This window comes from Pecten maximus, chromosome 8 (assembly GCF_902652985.1).
Source record: "Pecten maximus chromosome 8, xPecMax1.1, whole genome shotgun sequence".
Taxonomy (NCBI): domain Eukaryota; kingdom Metazoa; phylum Mollusca; class Bivalvia; order Pectinida; family Pectinidae; genus Pecten; species Pecten maximus.
In genome coordinates, this window is record NC_047022.1 from 22,064,190 (window position 1) to 22,083,976 (window position 19,787).

Here is a 19,787-nt window from a genome sequence, read left to right on the forward strand (position 1 = left end):
TTGGTCCTTAGTTATGCATATTACATTTTGGAACCAATATGAAAACAACCTGGCCGACAGGCAGCCATCTTGGATTTTGACAATTGAAGTTTGTTATCGCTATTTTACAGAAGGTACTGAAAGGATCTTTCTCAAATTTCATATTTAGGTTCCCTTGGTCCCTTGGGACCAATCTGAAAACATGGCCGACAGACAGACATTATCGCTAAATCTCAAATTTCCTATATAGGTTCCCCTTGTTTGAAAAGTACTGGTGGGATGTTTCTCAATTTACACAGACTAGTAAGAAGAAGGGGGAAATGGAGAGAAGATCATGTGTCTCCAAATCATGATATTGAAGCTGATTTTATCAATGTGAATTTAACCATTATGTAGGAAATGTAAAATTTGCTATTTCAATTTTTATTGGTGCATTCTGCATTTATCTTTAGTTGCCATGGTTACCACTTTAGCATATGACCATTTTGATATCTCATATGCACTTTACTTGTTATATGTGTTCTAGTTTCTCAATACTTATCATAATTAGATACCAGTTCATGTACAGAGATAGGATGATTAACAAAAGGTCATAATAACTAGCATCTGGTATTACTAGAATACTAAAAACAGATTACCAGGTATATTGATAAAAACTACAATTATTGAAGGCTTGCATATCAAATGGTTATAACCATCTTTGTTCAACATTCTGTGTGTGTATGTCTTCTTGGTAGAGAAGTAGTCGACTTAATTCACAGACAATAGTCAAGTAGAAATACCCAAAAGGAACATGTGTTATTTATGAAATTTTCAGTTTGAATAATCTAGTTTGGCAGACAAACAAGTTGAAAATAATAGTTTACTTAAGATCAAACTTGTATGATTCAGCTTGGTAGCAATTGAAAAACAACACCAACACAAATATTAAGTTACATAATTTCAATCAATGACATAGAATAGTGGGAGAGGGTAACTATAGGGAAAAGGTGTCTAGATCTGCTGTCTCTGGTGGCAGGGGGTGGTATTTATCTTCCAGTATTGTTGACACCACAAATATCCATCAAAATAAAGTCCTAAAGCTGATGTACCTGAAGTTTGAAATGGAAGAAAATCAATATCATAAGCATCCATATATATACACTTATAAAATATTTCATTTGAAAGGCATTACAGAATTATTCAGAATAACATGGTAATATAATGTTCACTTCAACATTATAAATGAAACTTATACAGTCAATAATGAAGTATAGGAAGTGAGTTCACATATATGGATAGCAAAGCAGATAATTATGATCAATTCAAACAAAAACAAAATCCACAGAAGCTATAAGATTATGAACATATTAATTGTACTGAATTCATAATTAAGATAAATCTATTAGCCAATGCTCTCATAAAATTTTGTAAGCCAGGCTTGCTAGTAAAATTGAGACTGATCTAGACCTTATAAGTAAGGGGAATACCTAAAATACAAAATAAACTATATGCAAATGCCGTTGATTGCTTCTTTCACAGCAAAGAACTGTTTTGCATGGTCCTGTATAAAATCACATCTGTATTCCGGGATGTACCATTCTGAAAATTGTCCACTAGCCCAAGGTCTAGTAGCCTATTTTTTCCATAGCACTGATCAGAATTCTACTATTCTCCCATATTTGTTGAAGAAAAAAATTAACTTCAGAAATTAATCATATGGAATATTACATAAGCCTTAAAAATGCCCATCCCACCACCAAGTCTGAGTTTCAAATACTCATAACAATGTTCTGAAAATTCAAATAAGCTGAAAGCACACTAATGAGTTTCTTCTTGCCCTATAGCCAGATATTAGACATTTTGATGGTCAGATCATTATATGTCTCATAAAGTACATCTCTCTATCAAAGTGTCTTATGTTTGGTGTTGAGGTCAGAGGAAACTTGGGTTACTCTCCACCAAAGATATACACGTTATAACCCTGCTTCAGTGTCACCCTCCTCATTAATGATAATTTTGAAAACTAGTAATTACTTATTTTTTCTGTCATGTGTGCATCCTTAGAGGATTATTCAAATCATTTTTTTTTTCAACAATGTTTCCAGCGAATACTTACTGGAACATGTGCGTCTGCATATATCTCTACAACTGTATAAATGTATGTCAGTCTATTTCATATAAAATAGTCTGACCCAACATACGATCCTTGAATTCGGACAAAAGCTAGGGTGTGGCACATGTAGATCCTGAATCCATTTGTAGTAAGCACAGTAACACTATACAAACTGTATATACAACGTATAAGGGGTGGGGATATGTGCCCTAACATGATTACATATGTATGTCTCCAGCCTATACTAGCACATCATGAACCTTGTAGAATTCACAACCAGCTTAACTCAAGAACAGCTATATGGTATTTTCAGTAATCCTCTATCACCTCTATTAGCAACCATACAATGTGACATTTGTTTTCTTAATTATATACACCACTGTTGCAAAATTGAAACTCGATGCATATTTCTCGCTTTTCCATCTCCCATTTATTTCATTATGTGAAATGCAGAAAAAAATGTATCCAATTCTAGTTGGTACATGTCCAGAAATTTGGCAAACACAAGAACTTTTTACTATTTGTACCTGAAGGATTACATAACAAACGCATATACAAAGTCTAAATTAAATCCATAGAGATACATGTAAATATTGATAATTCTGATACAAAATAATCATATGAAAGTTAGTGTAACATTCCCCTCCCACCCCCAACAAACAAAAGCAAAGCGGTTATATTTCATTTGGACACAATATTATACAACTGTAGGCCTGTCTTGTAACGGAATAACTGGAATGCAGATACTCATGTACATGTAAAATTTACATGTATGATAGTGCTGGTACATTTTGAATTAATGTGTTGATAGAGCTTCACTTTATGCACTTACCTTACCTACAATTACATAAATACATGTATGTAGGCATATTTGACTGTTTTGTCTGTTTGTTGTCCATTTACACTGTACGTCCGCAGCTCTTCAAAATGCCCAGTCTCACTTTGCAGTTTGTTAGTTCAGCTGATAATGATCACTGCGTGTTGTTTAGGGTGGCGACTTGTATCGGTTATAGCCTATGCGCGGTCGGCGAAAATAATCGGAACCAGGCACATCACCACATGTCTGTCCAACCGTTTAGAAACCGAAAGTGATCATCTAGGAGATACCCGATTACTATAAATTGCTTCTGCTGTCGTCGGCTTTTTCTTTTCTTTTTTGTTAGGTATCAACATATGTGCTATTACTTTATTTATCTTGCGACAAAAGTGATGTTTCCTGATGAAACCAAGACCATCTATTGCATTATGAAAACGGCAGAAACAAAGAATTAAAGTTGACGATCGTATTCGCGCAGGTGCTTGTGTTATCGACTCGCTCTACTGCTGTGTTTCGTTAAACTAATGCGGATTTGTGGAAACTTTGCATCATTTATTTGGTACGTTATGAATGATAGAATTGTGTATTTTGATCAGTTTTTTTCTAGGCTTCAATTGTATATATGATTTATTACCATTTTTATGCAATAAACATCAAAATTTTCGATTTGTGCTGCGTACGGTGTAGAACCATGCATCACATGTACTTTAACGACAAAAAACATCTCTTTTTGGAGGATTTCTGTAAAATGGTGGAATATACATCAAATTGAGAGTATTAACTTCCAATGTTCTATGAATTACAGGCATTATTACTCTCTATGTTTGAAGCAATGTGAGATACAAAATCGAATCCGCGCTTTGACAATTACGCCGACTGAAATACGACGTCAACAATTCAAAATAGTCGAAAAAAAATTCGGCATGATTTTTCAACTCATAAAATGCATCATAACAAATTGTCAAATGAAATTTTACAAAGAAAAAATGTTGTTGGATATTTTCTCCAGTTTTAATAGGTATATTCAGTATCTCAATAGGTTAACAAATAAGGGAGATACGACCATTTCCCTTACACCGACGTGCTATTGGCGTAGTTTGGCGTATAGTTGGGAGTTAAGGGTTAACAGTAGTTAATGCACATCAACACACGCTAGGTGAGTTAGCATAATCGTCAACAAGTGGCCATACATTAAAAACGTTCTAGTGAGATCGACGTATATGTAATGTAATAACTTATATAAACAGCCAGATATCACAGAAAACCACTGTCCTTTCAAAAAAACACAACAACAGTCCTGGGTGAAGCAAACTTTCTTCAAAGAGTATAATATGACAGAATGACAGATGAACGAATCAGTGGAAACGATTAGATGAAGGATATCATACAGTACATGCGTTGGTAAACTACATTTTCAGCTTCTCAGCTTCTGTGACTTTCATTGCCATGTCGCAAACAAATTATCTCTGAATTGTTATTTTGTCACTATAAAAAATCATTGCACTTTAATTGAACACTGAAATTGTGGAGAACCTCAAACAACAACGTCAAAACAATAAAACTAATTATAAAATAATACCTACAAGACATGCATGTACCTGCTCATATGCAAGTTTAATATAAGATAGAATTACAGTGAAAATATACATGATAGTTCCCCTTCCAATCATGGATTAAGAAGAAATTCCCAAAGAAAAAAAAAAGATTTAAAAACATGCCAGACCGATAAATACTTATGAATATCGATATATTAGTAGGTCACCAAAGGTCACATGTAAAATACGTCATCAATACCAATCAATGCAGTATACGTTTCATTTGCACATTTTATAGCTGTATAAAGTTATTACAACGGCCAATATATACATGTAGATCACCAAAGGTTAAAGGTCGATTTCGTCATCAAAGTTGTATGCATTTCCTTTTATTTTCTTTTGCACATATTATAACTAAGAAAGGTATATCAAAGGTACATATATAGGTCACCAAAGGTCACAGGTCGAATCGATCATCAATGCTAATCCCATTCTGATCTATCATAGTTACTTCCCTTGGATCTACTATCAGTTCTTATGGTGTACCTTGTTTTTTTTGTTTTTGTTTTGTTTCTGGACCAAGGCTAGGTCACCTGACCCATCTCAGACAATCGGTACTTTACGCTACACGATTTGTCGCGAAAAAACACCTTAGTTTCAAAATATTATCGTAAACGTTCTAACCAATCACAGCAAGCCTTTTATACACTGCTCGGCTTCACAGATTTGACAAACTTTATAATCAGACAGATGTGAAGAGCTTGTAGGGTGAACTTAAATTGATCCGTTCCCAGGTTAGTTCAAACACAGTAAAAGAAATATTATAAAAACTGTCGAATTATACGACATTTTGTATTTTAAAATAAACGAGAGCTAAAAATGCGAATCGACATCGAAACCTCGAGGAAGTAAATCTACCATACATGTATATTTAAACATCATTCGAAATCATACATTTTTTGTCATAGATGGATTTAGAATTTTATACAGAGTGAAATGAGGTATACTTTAAAACAAGGTCAAATCTTGGTTGATTATGATTTTTTATGCCATGGCGACCAGTGAGTATCAGTACAGCAATTTCCTGTTATCGATTAATTATAGGATATAATATCTGTCAGCGGAAGTATTTAATCTGTATGTGGAGCTGTGAGTCCAAGGAGTCGTCATCTGAATGGATTATCATCAACCTCAGTTGAATTTAGTTTCAATTTCAAAATATTTTATTGTCAACACAACAAGTATTTACATTGAATATCATGAATATCATAAAGAATTGGTGTTGGAAAAAGGGATTGGACAACAGGCTCAGCCTATATTAGTCCTTTCCTATAGATTTCCAGTTTAGTGAACATGTAGTAGGAAAAGTTAATAATTGATATATATAAACAAGGAAAGCACATTCTCACTCGTTGAATTTAGTGTTGTTCCTCGTATTAGTGAGGGTGGAATATTACAAATAACAAATAATCAGTATCGATACCAGACACCAAACAATTATTCCTGGCGAATTTACCTCTAATCTAAACAATAAAAACAATGCCTTTATATAGAATGTTACATGCCTTTTTAGCGACATTTGAATTTCTGCTAAGATAAAACGAATATGGTTTTTACATTCCGTTGTATCTAGTTCCGATTATGTTTGCTATTTGAATATCATCTGCTCAACAATAAAGCAAGATCGGTTAATCTGTCCGTTGAAGTTTGATTTTGTAACAGTCCACTTGTCCACCATGTAAGCATGACAGAAATAAGGTCTAATTATAATACTGTATACTATCAACGCTTTACGGGATAACAACCTTCTGTTGTGGCTTATATTAGATTAATTTTACAAAATGCTTAGAATATTTTATTGTATATCCCGTGGGGTACATCCTGGTGTAGATAATACAAGAACGCAGTAAATTAAAACTATCAATTTCTTTCCAAAATGTCGACTTCAGTTAGGAATACTTACATATACCATTATTCCTATATCAGTTTACCGACTCTTTTCTTCTTACAGTTTGCCAGTTGCAAGCTATGTAATAGTAGATGTATTATGAAATAAACTCGTTCGGACAATGTACACAAATAGTACAAAATCATTAATGTCCTCGAATTTGGTCATTAATCATGGAAGTGTGGTCACATCTTCTTTACGATCAATGTTTACAAATGTGTATCAAATGATTTCTATTTTATGTATCAATTAATCTATAACTCATGCCACGTAAGAAGTTCTAACAAATAACTGTATCACTCACTCTACTAAATGTGTAATAATTAATTAACCGAATCAGACGCTCCTCGATCGGAAAAATTGAGAATGTCCAAATTAAGTTACATCTCAACTCCCAACTCGAATCAACAACAGTACAAGTCCATCGTAGATGTTCTCAAAGAGAGAACTAAGTCTACTCCAGATAAAGAAATATGCATACACAGGTTACCTGAAGGGGGAAGGAAAACTCTTACTTATGACGAACTGACGCGGAAATCTACAAAACTTGCAAAGTATCTGGTATCTAAAGGGATATCAGTCGGAGACAGCGTTGCTATTATGGGATAAAATACTCTGGAATGGATCGTTGGTGAGTTCGCCATTTTTATGGCTGGTGCCGTGGCTGTCCAGTGTCAGAGAAACTGTGCAGAATTCAAGGAAACTTTGAGTCTATTTAAAGCTTCCAAATGCAGAGCTGTTCTGCTCGATCCACAGCCTGATCCTGTTTACCAGTCGGAGATGGAGCATTTCTTTCAGGAATAGGAAACTCAAATCCAGGGTAGAGAAAATCCGATGGTTGTACTACTTGGAAAGCCTGCTGGTGTTGATTTACCTTACATTGATGATATACACTCCTCAGAGGAAGAACTTTCCGTGATATTGTCTAGAATTCAACCGGAAAGTTCAGCTATAATTTTTGCAACCTCTGGATCGTCTGGTGCTCCAAAAATGGTTGAATTTACGCATATGGCAATACCAATTCGCCAATGTCAATTTTGTTCTCTACAGAGAATGATATCGTTTTCTCTGATAGACCATTCTCTTGGTTAGGGGGAACTCCAATCTACAGCATTGTAGGAGGTCGTACTCGAATTTTCACAGATCCAAAAATTGTTCTGCAAGAAGAGAAAATTCAAAATGTTTGGGAAATCCTGAGGTCAGAAGGGTGTACCATTGAAAGTCTTTTCCCGTATGCACTATAATATCTTCTTGACAATGAAGAAGAAATCCTGATGATGGAATACAAACCTATTTCGATTGCCACTGGTGGCCAAATACCTGGAAGTCACCTGAGTGCAATTCCTGGAAAATTTTGCGAAAACTTATTCAGTGTTTATGGAACAACAGAAGTAGGCCTGGCAGCAAAGGTGTTCCTCACGGCCGAAACAGAAGTTGGATACGTTGGAGAATGGATCCCTGGATATGAAGCCAAAATTATTGGAGCTGACGACAATACTTTGGGCTGTGGTGAAATTGGTGAAGTTGTGTTACGATCTCCGTGGATGTTGAAAGGATATAGGGACTCTCCAGAATTAACCAAGGATTCCTTCACTGAAGGAGGTTGGTTCCGCACTGGTGATATTGGAGTACTCACTGAAGACGGAAAGTTGTTTGTTAAAGAAAAGGCAGCAGATGTTATAAAAAGAGGAACAAGAAAGATTCTGTACAGCGCTGTGGAGATGGCAATTAGTAATTTCCCCGGGATAAAAGAGACTGTCGTGGTAGCAGTACCGGATGTACGTCTTCTGGAAGATGTCTGCTCATGTGTCATCCTAGAAGAAGATGCCAATAATTCAGAACAGAAGTTACAAACAATGTGCTGGGATAAACTTGGGGATAATATTATGGGGGATTCTCCAACGTTTTATCTGATGTTTAAAACCTTCCCCCGTTTGCACAATGGCAAAATAGATAGAGTAAATATCAAGAAAGAATCCATGGGAATGTTAAAACTTTGAAACGTTTGATGAACTGTGAATCAGATTTGCAGAATTATGACTTTCGCTGTTGAGGTCTGCCCGTGAATCTTAAGTTCTTTATTTTTGCATGATCTGCCGTTGGTATCCAGACGCAGGCTGTAGATGAAAAGGGAGATAACTTCAATAATTATCCCAAATTGACAGATGCTTAATCATTCATGAATTCCAAAGCCATAAAGTCGCTTTGTATAACCTTGCGTTTGAAGGTATGTCCGCTAATTTAAGATAATTTTATTCAGTCATTGAAGTGTTTTAACTCAGCAGATATACCTTCGATATTCTACATCAGCTATATCATAACGCTAAATGTTTGCTATCAAAATATCTATCCTGTTTAAAAGTCTGTTAGAATAGCGGTATAATTTTTTCTTTCTCCCACATTTTACAGCATAATCTGCGACATTATAAAATGTGCAATTAAGTAATTTCTAAAACGACTGGTTTAAACAACAAAGTATATCAGTATAAATCGCACAAATAATAAATATACCTACATGTATATGTGAAAATAAGATAAATGTGTCAATTCTATTGTCTTCTATTACTTAAAATCTTAACATATATCTTTTCGTTTTAATTACTAACGGGTTCTACATTATGTGGTATGATGGCAAATGGTAACAGACTTGCCTTTCACCTAGGTTCGATTCCCCGATCAGACGTAAAAATATATGGGACCACGTGGGTAGTTTATTTTCTCTCCTATACTATATACTGCCATCTAACAAGTTTATACGACTCGTATCGCAATTGTTGTAAAATAGGTAGATTTTACATTCGAAGCTTCGGCTTTGTCCTCATTAATTTTGCATTTTTTCCTGAATCAGTTGACGATATTGCTTAACAGAATATAATGAAAACGTTTTATTAGGTATTTTTTTTAAACATCTCCTTTGAAGACAAAGCATACTTAGTAACAATAACGCAAATAAAGAAATATACAAAATACACAAATATGTGTAGACAAGATAAGTTCTGTAAGTTTCCATATACTGTGTCTCTGTGTCTCTGTGCCTCTGTCTCTGTGTCTCTATGTGTCTCTGTCTCTGTGTGTCTCTGTGTCTCTGTCTCTGTGTGTCTCTGTGCCTCTGTCTCTGTGTCTCTATGTGTCTCTATCTCTGTGTGTCTCTGTCTCTCTGTGTGTCTCAGTCTCTGTGTGTCTCTGTGCCTCTGTCTCTGTGTCTCTATGTGTCTCCGTCTCTGTCTCTGTGTCTCTGTGTCTCTGTCTCTATGAGACTGTGTCTGTCTTTGTATGTCTCTGTCTCTGTGTCCATGTCTCTGTGTCAATGTGTCTCTGTCTCTGTGTCTCTGTCTCTGTGACTCTGTCTCTGTGTCCATATGTCTCTGTCTCTGTGACTCTGTCTCTGTCTGTCTCTGTCTCTGTGTCTGTCTGTCTCTGTGTATATCTGTCTGTTTGTCTCTGTCTGTCTCTGTTTCTGTTTGTCTCTGTGTGTCTCTATGTATATCTGTCTCTGTGTCTATCTGTCTCTGTGTCTCTGTCTCTGTGTGTCTCTGTCTCTGTGTGTCTCTGTCTCTGTGTCTGTCTCTGTGAATCTGTCTCTGTGTCCATATGTATCTGTCTCTGTCTGTCTCTGTCTGTCTCTGTCTGTCTCTGTCTCTGTGTCTGTCTGTCTCTGTGTATATCTGTCTGTCTGTCTCTGTCTGTCTCTGTTTCTGTTTGTCTCTGTGTGTTTCGATGTATATCTGTCTCTGTGTCTCTGTCTCTGTGTGTCTCTGTCTCTCTGTGTCCATATTTCTCTTTCTCTGTAACTCTGTATCTGTGTATCTGTGTCTGTCTCTGTGTCTGTCTGTCGCTGTTTCTCTGTGTATATACACTGTGTGTCTCTGTGTCTGCCTGTCTGTCTCTGTGTATATCTGTATCTGTGTCTGTGTCTCTGTCTCTGTGTCTGTCTGTCGCTGTTTCTCTGTGTGTATCTGTCTCTGTTTCTCTGTTTATATATGTCTCTGTGTCTGTCTGTCTCTGTCTGTCTCTGTGTATATATATCTGTGTCTCTGTCTCTGTGTGTCTCTGTGTGTCAGTCTCTGTATCTGTGTCTGTCGCTGTTTCTCTGTGTATATCTGTATCTGTGTCTGTGTCTGTGTGTGTCTCTGTCTGTCTCTGTCTGTCAGTCTCTCTCTCTCTCTCTCTCTCTCTCTCTCTCTCTCTCTCTCTCTCTCTCTCATTCCATCTGACCTCTAATTCTTATGGGGTTTTGCAAGCATATGTTTATCTCAGTAAACACGGTTCGTCTTTACCAGCACCGGTCATTGTTTATCTCTTCAGTATAGCAGTACGGTAGATCATTCGTGCTTGAATTCTTGAGCGATTTCACTCGTTCGTACTTCTTACATATTGTGGGCCAAGATATATGAAAGTCAGTATCGTTTTTACCTCACTCCGGAGCACTGAGGCTCGGTTTCGGAATTATGAGTAACATATGGCATCAGTTAGCAACCACAACACTATAAATTTAGTAATTAAATATATAATATGAAACCTTTTAAAAATCGGGGTTATCGATGTATACACAAAGAGTACAGAGAAGAAAATACGAGAAGCATTAGCAATCAACCTATCTAATTATTATAACAATACTTCGTGTTATGCGGAAATGTTCTACATTAAATATCAACTTTAGGAGTCTCGAGAAGTTGTGGTAGAAATTAGTAGTTACTAAGAAACTATTAATTATTAAGGGAAATAAGGAATACTGAGAGAAATTAGTTGTTAGGATTAGAACCTAGGAGATACTAGGAGAAATTAGAAGTAACTGAGAGAAATGAGAAACATTTGTAACAACCTGATTATTTTACATTGATCAAACATTGTCAAATCGGTGACAGACAATTCATCAGGTATCGCTCATACCTTACAAGTTATCCTTAAACAAAAGTCAATAAATTGTCACATTTAGCTTTAGATAATTTATAGAGTCCTTGGAATGTTCACCACAAGCCTACCGCTAGACAGACCGAAAAATGATTACTATTCATAGCACGAGGTATTGCAGTTTGTGTTCCCAGTCATTTAAAAGGTTGTTAAATATAGACGTAAGAATATGCATCTAGATTAACATAACAAACAAATGTAATACAATATGGTAGTTTACATTCCTTAACACGATCACCTGGTTCAGGGCGGTGTCAAATCTTCTGCGTCAATCGTTAGTCGTATATAGGTAGCTGTATCTGGAGGACGTGACGAGTCTGGCGGCTAACAATGTAAGTATTGCCTTTATTCATATACATATTCATATATATGTAATATTATCATTTGCACTCAAATGCAGATATACTATATATAAACCAAGAAGTAATGAAGACATTTTATCAATAACTAGTCATTTTGGATTCGAATTGAAGTAAGTCGGGGGTCGCGTGGTTATAGTGTCCCGACACTTTATCACTAGCCCTCCACCTCTTTGTCGCGAGTTAGAAACCCACGTGGGATGGTTGCCAGGTACTGACCGTAGGCCGGCGGTTTTTCTCCGGGTACTCCGGCTTTCCTCCACCTCCAAAACCTGGCACGTCTTTAAATGACACTTGCTGTTAATAGGACATTAAACAAAATATACCAAGCTAAACCGATAAATTAAGAACAAAAAATCATAAGAATTACTAGATCTCATCCCTTTAGGACGTTAGAACGAACGTACGACATGGTAAACAGTCGCCATGGGAAATACAACTAACAGGAAGTTTTAACAAATTCTACCAGGGTAATTCTAATTTTTGGTCATAGATGTGATCCGGAGGTCATATGGAACAGAGACCAAGCACTAACATTTCATTTTAGCCTGCGGTGTTTGATTCCTTTGTACTAACAAACGTGTTTAGAATAGGTTGATATAACATCTTTCGCAAAGGTTGCGAAATAACCTTTACAGTTTAAAGCCAATATGTCGATATACATGCACACCGGTTTGGATATGATTTATTTATAACTTGACCCTTTAACCTTTCTACAAAACCAGATTTCCGACCTTTGAAGAAGTTTGACGAAGTGTACCGTCTTTTCCGTTCCGACTGACCGATTTTCACACACCAATCACCAGTATGTGATGTAAGTTGTAAGCGTGATCGCTGTATAGCAGAGGCTCGGTTGTTTAGTGGTAAGACACAAGGTAGAGTAGCCGACGCACGGGTGATGCGTTGTATCCTTGAACAAGATACTTTACTGCGTTGTGTTCCAGTCGAGCTGTTAATAAGTACATGGTAGGGCAGTATAACAGATATCGTGTGTTTGCGGTGGGTGCCGAAATGGCAGCTCCGGCTGTATGCTCCCCAGGGAGTTGAGAAAGACATCGGCTGGTTGGTAAAGACCCACTAACCACATATTATAATTTGAGAATCACTTTGAGACAGTTATGTTGCTGTGATATAGCGGTATATGAAATTCAAAATTATTATTAATTATTATAACTGCGGTAAACTATTAACAGCAATATCTTGTTTAACTTATCAAATAATTGTTGGAAATAATATCAATTAGTGGAAGTATTAAACTCTTCGTCGAGCTGTTAGTATATGCAGTGAATATCTGAATGGGTTATCATTATACATGTAATATGTGCTGAATTTGAATGCTGCACCTTGTAGGAGGGGGTATCTTACAAAAAGGAAACTTTCATTATCGATAAAAAAACAATTAACTACTTCTCACACAAAAATAATACTATTTATGTAGAACGTTACACACCTTTGTTTGTGACATTGAAATATCTGATAAAATGATATGTTGATTGTTAACCCTCCGTCACATCAAGTTCAGTTTACGTTTGAAACATTGAAATAAGGCCTGTTCTACGTTAACGTTTAATACAGTAACAGTCAAAGCGAGACAGGAAGAAGTATGCCCTGTACTATATAGCATTGAAGTTTTACGCTATAACAATCTGCGTAGCGGACCCTCTGCATTTATTTCAAATACTTAAAATACCTTATCTTATATCCCAAAGGGTTTACATTGGAGTTGGTAATACGGAGGAAGTTACTTTAAACCCGTTTACTTGTTGCCCTACATTATTCCTCACCTTAAATACAACACTTTCCTTCTCATGAATGTATTTCTTAGTTAACAGTCTCGTATATGTTCAGTGCACCTGTAAAATGAAAGCCACGTCACTCAGGCCACTCTCATTAAGTTTTGCTTAGGTCACTGGTAAATGGAATAACATTAACATCATTGGAGATTTTCGCTAAAGTGCAACCTCTAAATCAGATTTTTCTAAAGTAATATATATGATAAACGGAAAGAGTGCATCAATAGTCATCAACGATGATCCGTGTATCTAATTGTTTTAACGTTTCACTGCGAATAGGTCGACTTATTATGGGGGGAGATGTCATTTGTCGTTATCAGATGTACAGCAAAGTCTACACTTGGTTTTCTAATTTCTTTAGTATCGGAAGCCGGCATAGAAACGAATATATACGAATAACCATAATCTTCATTGATTCCATGACAGCCGATCGCGGTTACGAATGGGAATACACAGAGACAGTGAAAGTAGGATATATTGCGCAACATGCCGTTTTTATTAAAACCCGATGCATGCCTCATTTTGTTTTAAATCATTTCCCGATATCTTATCATTAAGAAAACTAACAAAACTTGTTCATAATCTAACGTCATTAGAATGCCCAATTTGTAACAATGTACAACAATGTATATTTTACATTAATGAACTAATGAGCAACATAAAAGGATGCAACATTAACCTGAATGCGATGTTATACTTACAGAAGTAATGAACATGTTGGGACAATGTACTACACGATAGTACAATGGGATTTATCAACGTCCTCGAATTTGGCTATCAAACATTGAACAGTGATCACATTTTCTTTATCATGAATGTTTACAATTGTTGATAAAATCATATCCTTCTTTTACATCAATTAACATGTAACCAAATACTCACGCCACATAGAGAAATTCCAACAAGTATATCTAGCACATGTGTAGAAATTAATTAACCTTATTTGCATTTTTCAGACGCTCCTCGATCGGAAAAATTGAGTATGTCCAACTTCAGTTACATCTCAACTCCCAACCCGAATCAACAACAGTACAAGTCCATCGTAGATGTTCTCAAAGAGAGAACTAAGTCTACTCCAGATAAAGAAATATGCATACACAGGTTACCTGAAGGGGGAAGGAAAACTCTCACTTATGACGAACTGACGCGGAAATCTACAAAACTTGCTAAGTATCTGGTATCTAAAGGGATATCAGTCGGAGACAGCGTTGCTATTATGGGATCAAATACTCTGGAATGGATCGTTGGTGAGTTCGCCATTTTTATGGCTGGTGCCGTGGCTGTCCAGTGTCAGGGAACCTGTGCAGAATTCAAGGAAACTTTGAGTCTATTGAAAGCTTCCAAATGCAGAGCTGTTCTGCTCGATCCACAGCCTGATCCTGTTTACCAGTCGGAGATGGTTCAATTCTTCCAGGGAAAGGAAATGCAAATCCAAGGTAGAGAAAATCCGATGGTTGTACTACTTGGAAAGCCTGCTGGTGTTGATTTACCTTATATTGGCGATATACTCTCCTCAGAGGAAGACCCTACTGTGACAATGCCTAGAATAGAACCGGAAAGTTCAGCTCTTATTTTCACGACTTCTGGGTCGTCTGGTGTTCCAAAAATGGTTGAATTTACGCATATGGCAATAACAAATTCGCCAATGTCAATTTTTTTCTCTACAGAGAATGATATCGTTTTCTCAGATAGACCATTTTCTTGGTTAGGGGGAACTCCAATCTACAGCATTGTAGGAGGATTTCCTCGAATTTTCACAGATCCAAAAATTGTTCTGAAAGAGGAGAAAATTCAAAATGTTTGGGAAATCCTGAAGATGGAAAGGTGTACTATTGCAACTCTTTTCCCGTACGCTCTGAAAGATCTTCTTGACAATGAAAAGGAGGTCCTGATGACGGAATACAAACCTATTTCGATTGCCACTGGTGGCCAAATACCTGGAAGTCACCTGAATGCAATTTCTGGAAAATTTTGCGAAAATATATACAGTGTCTATGGAATGACAGAAACAGGTATCGCAACAAAGGTATTCCTGACAGCGGATACAGAAGTAGGGCACGTTGGAGAAATGTTACCTGGATATGAAGCCAAAATTATTGGAGATGACGGCAAAACTTTGAACTGTGGTAACATTGGTGAAATTGTCTTACGATCTCCGTGGATGTTGAAAGGATATAGGGACTCTGCAGAATTAACCAAGGATTCCTTCACTGAAGGAGGTTGGTTCCGCACTGGTGATATTGGAGTACTCACTGAAGACGGAAAGTTGTTTGTTAAAGGAAAGGCAGCAGATGTTATAAAAAGAGGAACAAAAAAGATTCTGATCAGCGCTGTGGAGATGGCAATTAGTAATTTCCCCGGAATAAAAGAGGTTGTCGTGGTAGCAGTACCGGATGTACGTCTTCTGGAAGATGTCTGCGCATGTGTTATCTTGGAGGATGACGCCAATATTACAGATCAGGAGTTACAAAAAATGTGTCGTGATAAGCTTGGAGATAATGTTTTGGGAGACTCCCCAACGTTTTTTCTGATGTTCCAAACATTCCCTCGTCTAAACAACGGAAAAATGAATAGAATTAGTGTAAAACAACGAGCCATGGAAATGCTGAGCCTCTGCTGAAAATATACAAACTGTTTCAGTTTTCATGGATGTGACGTCATTCCATGAATTGCTTATCGATGCCTTAAGCACGTGGTGCAGAAATCCATTTATTTTTTACATTGTACAATATTTACATTTGGCACCACAGTCTCCCATTGCCTCAGTGTTAATCTAGGCTGCACCTATGAGCGTATAAGGGCATTCAAGATCATAATAAGATGATTGTTATGTCATTTTGATCAACATCATGGAAATGTTTATCATTGTCTAATCGTTTGCGATTCAATCATAGAAAGGAAGTTGATTTTAAAATGCTAATCTTTCAAACCAATACACAAGGACATATATGAAAATAAAGAATGTATTTATTCAAGATAGGTAGAGTTTAATATAAGTAAATGTAAATATAACTACTCAGTATTTAACGCTTGTTGTGTTTATTGTCAATATAGGACGCCATGAAAAAATACAATCTAACAAGCGTGTAATTGTTAAATATAAGCATTTATACAAAGAATACTAAATCAAATTAGATAAACGGAAAGGCACCAGTGACTTAATTGTTTTTTGCATAAATAAATCTTATACATGTAAGTCTGTTTAACTATTAGAGCATGTTTTACTATTTTCAGATAATTCAAATCGCCTTGCGTCCGTGGTCCGTCCGGCCGGCCGTCCGTAAACAATTCTTGTTATCGCAATTTCCCAGAAGTACTTAAGATCATTACAAAATTTCACGTGCACCTTCCTCCTGTAACGGTTATCGTCCGTCAACTTTACCTACTCTCACTGCGTGTGAATAAGACCAACTATATTTATGTTATTAAATCATCTTGTATATATTCATCTGTTCCTAATATTCGCCAAACAAATAATACTGTTACATGTAGTTCGTATTTATAAGTATACGAACATATTTATTTGTACTGTAAATGTGTCTAGCTAGTACACATGTTTATAACGAATACGTCTATAACGTACGGTAAAATAGGTCAACGTTGTTGATATTTACAGAAGTTAATATTTACCTATAATCCTGTTTATACGCTTCCAGAGTTACATGATTCATTTCCTGGACATCTTATACTCATCATTAATATTGTATGAGAGATAATTACTTCTTTATATGTATAATATAATACATTTCCACTGTGTGAAATTTCGTGCGTGAGCATAAACGGAAAGTTCAAAGAACAACATATAATATTCTGATCACGAACGCTGTCGGTATAGATGAATTGTGGCATGCATCCATATCATCATGACAAACCAATGTAGAACAGTATGACCTTTTATATTTCTTACGACGATGACCTGGACTAGGGAAGTGTCAAATCCAAAGCGTCAGTCGTTAGTCTTGTGTAGCTAACTATATCTGGAGGACGTGCTGTGTCATTTTACCATATGTACAGTCAAACTTCGATGTTTCGAAGTTCAAGGGACTAACAGAAAAACTTCGAAACAGCGGGACTTCGAATTATTAATGGTTGACAATAGATCGATGTTTTCAGTGTCTTCGTGTTGATCGTCGCCTGTCAGGCTCACATCGAAAAGTTTAGTTAATTTATACCTCAAACACAACAAAATAAAAATTCTTTTCATTAATTATACCTAAGTATTTTATTAATTAAACAAAATATGTATCGGTTACAAAACACTTATATATCGCGTTTAACAGATTAAGCAAAAGAAGTACAATGCACACTTACGTAAGTCGTTAGGCTTTTCTGCTAAAGACACGTGCGTTTACGTTATGTGCATGTAAAATGCGGAATGCCGATCGGTTGGAGAATGCATGCTTTAATGACAAATAATCGATTTACTTGGATATTTATGTATAAGTTTGAAACGTGACACTTTGAATATGAGTGAAGCCATCGCTAATTGTTTGTGTTTAAAATATTAATTGGTCCGATTGTTTTACAGTTCCGTAAAATTTACTCACCGATCGCTGATTTCAATGGCGGCGGAGATTATCAGAGGCGACTACCGAAATGTTTTACCGGAGTGATTAAATGTCATGGCTTCTAAATACACCTTTTATCTATCAATTTGGTCTGATTATTAATTAGCCTCATGACCGGGAGTGACAACACACGCTATCGTTATCCCTATTGTCAGTCAGGGCATTTGGGGGAGAGGTGTGAAATCTTGCCGCAGGGGTCACGACAAACACCGGTCCAGTGGTCAGTACAGGTAATTTTTTTGTTCGAATCATGAGATGTCAATTACCTATAATATAGCTAACGGGTCATGAAAAAAGTTCGATACATCGAAAACTTCGATTTATAAAAATTCGAATCATACATAGTTTCGTTAGTAGTGTTATATAGAGAGAAAATTAGGGACCAAGCAAAAAGTTCGATACAGCGAGAAATTCGAATCAACGTGTAAATATCTTTATATAAATATCCAATACTCAAACCATAATAACAAGTCATTTTCGTTTCCGAGTCAAGTAAAACAAATAATATAAAGTGCTTATTGGTAAACTTTCAGGGCATAAGCACGAAGATAAGCCATGATAAATAGTCGCTATGGGGGAATATAACTTACTTAATTGTATTGGAAATTATGTCGACCAGGAATGTCCTCGAATGGTCGTACGTCACGGTGGTTAATCACCTGCCCTCCATCCTAGTCATCGATATTGGACTACATCGGACCGACAAGACTTATAAGTATAGGTGGATATATAGAGGATATCTAACAGTGTTTTAAGTAATACCAAATATATTTCACGAGTTGGGCTAATATTTTGATATTTTTCACGAGTGCGCAGCACGAGTGAAAAATATCTAAATATTAGCCACACGAGTGAAATATATTTGGCATTACTGAAGACACTGTTATTAGATATTCTGTTTATTACATATCTTATCAACGAAAAACCTACCCCGTATGCTAACTAGGCCTACGGCTATAATTTGTAAACAAAAAATGTAGTTCCCCCTGTCCAGGTGCAGACATATATGTCGGGCTTTCTGATTGGTCAATTATTTTGGTATTTTCTAATCATTAATTTGATTGGTCAAATCAGCAAAAGTGATATTTTTCACTAGTGATAAATATGATAGGTTTCACTAGTGAAAAATATCACTTTTATAGAATGAATAATTTTTGATATTTCACTGGTAAAAATGTAATAAAACTCATTTCGCTAAGGATGTGAAATAACCTTTGTAGTTCAAATCCAATAAAAAGATATATAGACGATGTATACTTTTATGGATATGATTTTCGAAGTTTGATAAAGTGTAGGTGTTTTCCTATTACAACATGGCCATTTGTTTGGGGAAAAAAATTGATTTAAACTATACTTAACAGATTATTATCCGTACCATCTGGCCGGTTTTCACAGATCACTCGCTATAGGATGTAGGGAGGAATACACAAAGAGATCCAGTTTAACGCCACGCGCATATAAATGAAATTCAATGTCACAACAACCCCTTATCTGCGTTCATTTTATGAAAAAAAAAGTTGCTAGTTTCATATGTTTATACATTTTAAACCGATGAGAGTGAATTAAGTGCTAATTTATAAAATTAATGATATATCAGACTCTTGAAAAAGGAGGATAAACACAAATAAGTCGTATTTTCTATTTATTTGCAGTTGTTGTCATGGTTTCTGACTGAAATTAAGAGCAGTGATTTTTGTTAAAGATTGTATTTCCGTTTTATCTGCCTAGTCTTCAGTTTTAAACAATTGGTTTTGTATTACAGTTATGATGGTTTAGCTAGCA

The 19,787-nt window shown here is 36.1% G+C and overlaps 2 protein-coding genes across 3 annotated transcripts; both read left to right on the plus strand.

Annotated features, from left to right (window-relative positions):
• Positions 1-7,651: 7,651 nt before the first annotated feature.
• LOC117332205 (probable sulfoacetate--CoA ligase) lies at positions 7,652-8,374 on the plus strand. The gene has a single exon (XM_033891089.1). It carries the CDS (start codon positions 7,652-7,654, stop codon positions 8,372-8,374), a length of 723 nt encoding a protein of 240 aa, XP_033746980.1.
• Positions 8,375-11,516: 3,142 nt separating this feature from the next.
• On the plus strand, positions 11,517-16,644 carry LOC117333523 (probable sulfoacetate--CoA ligase). 2 transcript variants are annotated; one of them, XM_033892848.1, is made up of 2 exons: positions 11,517-11,617; positions 14,394-16,644. In XM_033892848.1, the coding sequence occupies exon 2, from the start codon at positions 14,420-14,422 to the stop codon at positions 16,055-16,057; it is 1,638 nt and encodes a 545-aa protein (XP_033748739.1). In that variant the 5' UTR covers positions 11,517-11,617; positions 14,394-14,419; the 3' UTR covers positions 16,058-16,644. The 2 variants fall into 2 exon arrangements, with proteins under 2 accessions (XP_033748739.1, XP_033748740.1); XM_033892849.1 differs by lacking the exon at positions 11,517-11,617 and adding an exon at positions 12,370-12,458.
• The last annotated feature ends 3,143 nt before the right edge of the window (positions 16,645-19,787 follow it).

Excerpts from the sequence above, each read along its gene's own strand:
- LOC117333523 (XM_033892848.1), top strand. The coding sequence starts at position 14,420 with ATGTCCAACTTCAGTTACATCTCAACTCCCAACCCGAATCAACAACAG.
- LOC117332205 (XM_033891089.1), top strand. The coding sequence starts at position 7,652 with ATGGAATACAAACCTATTTCGATTGCCACTGGTGGCCAAATACCTGGA.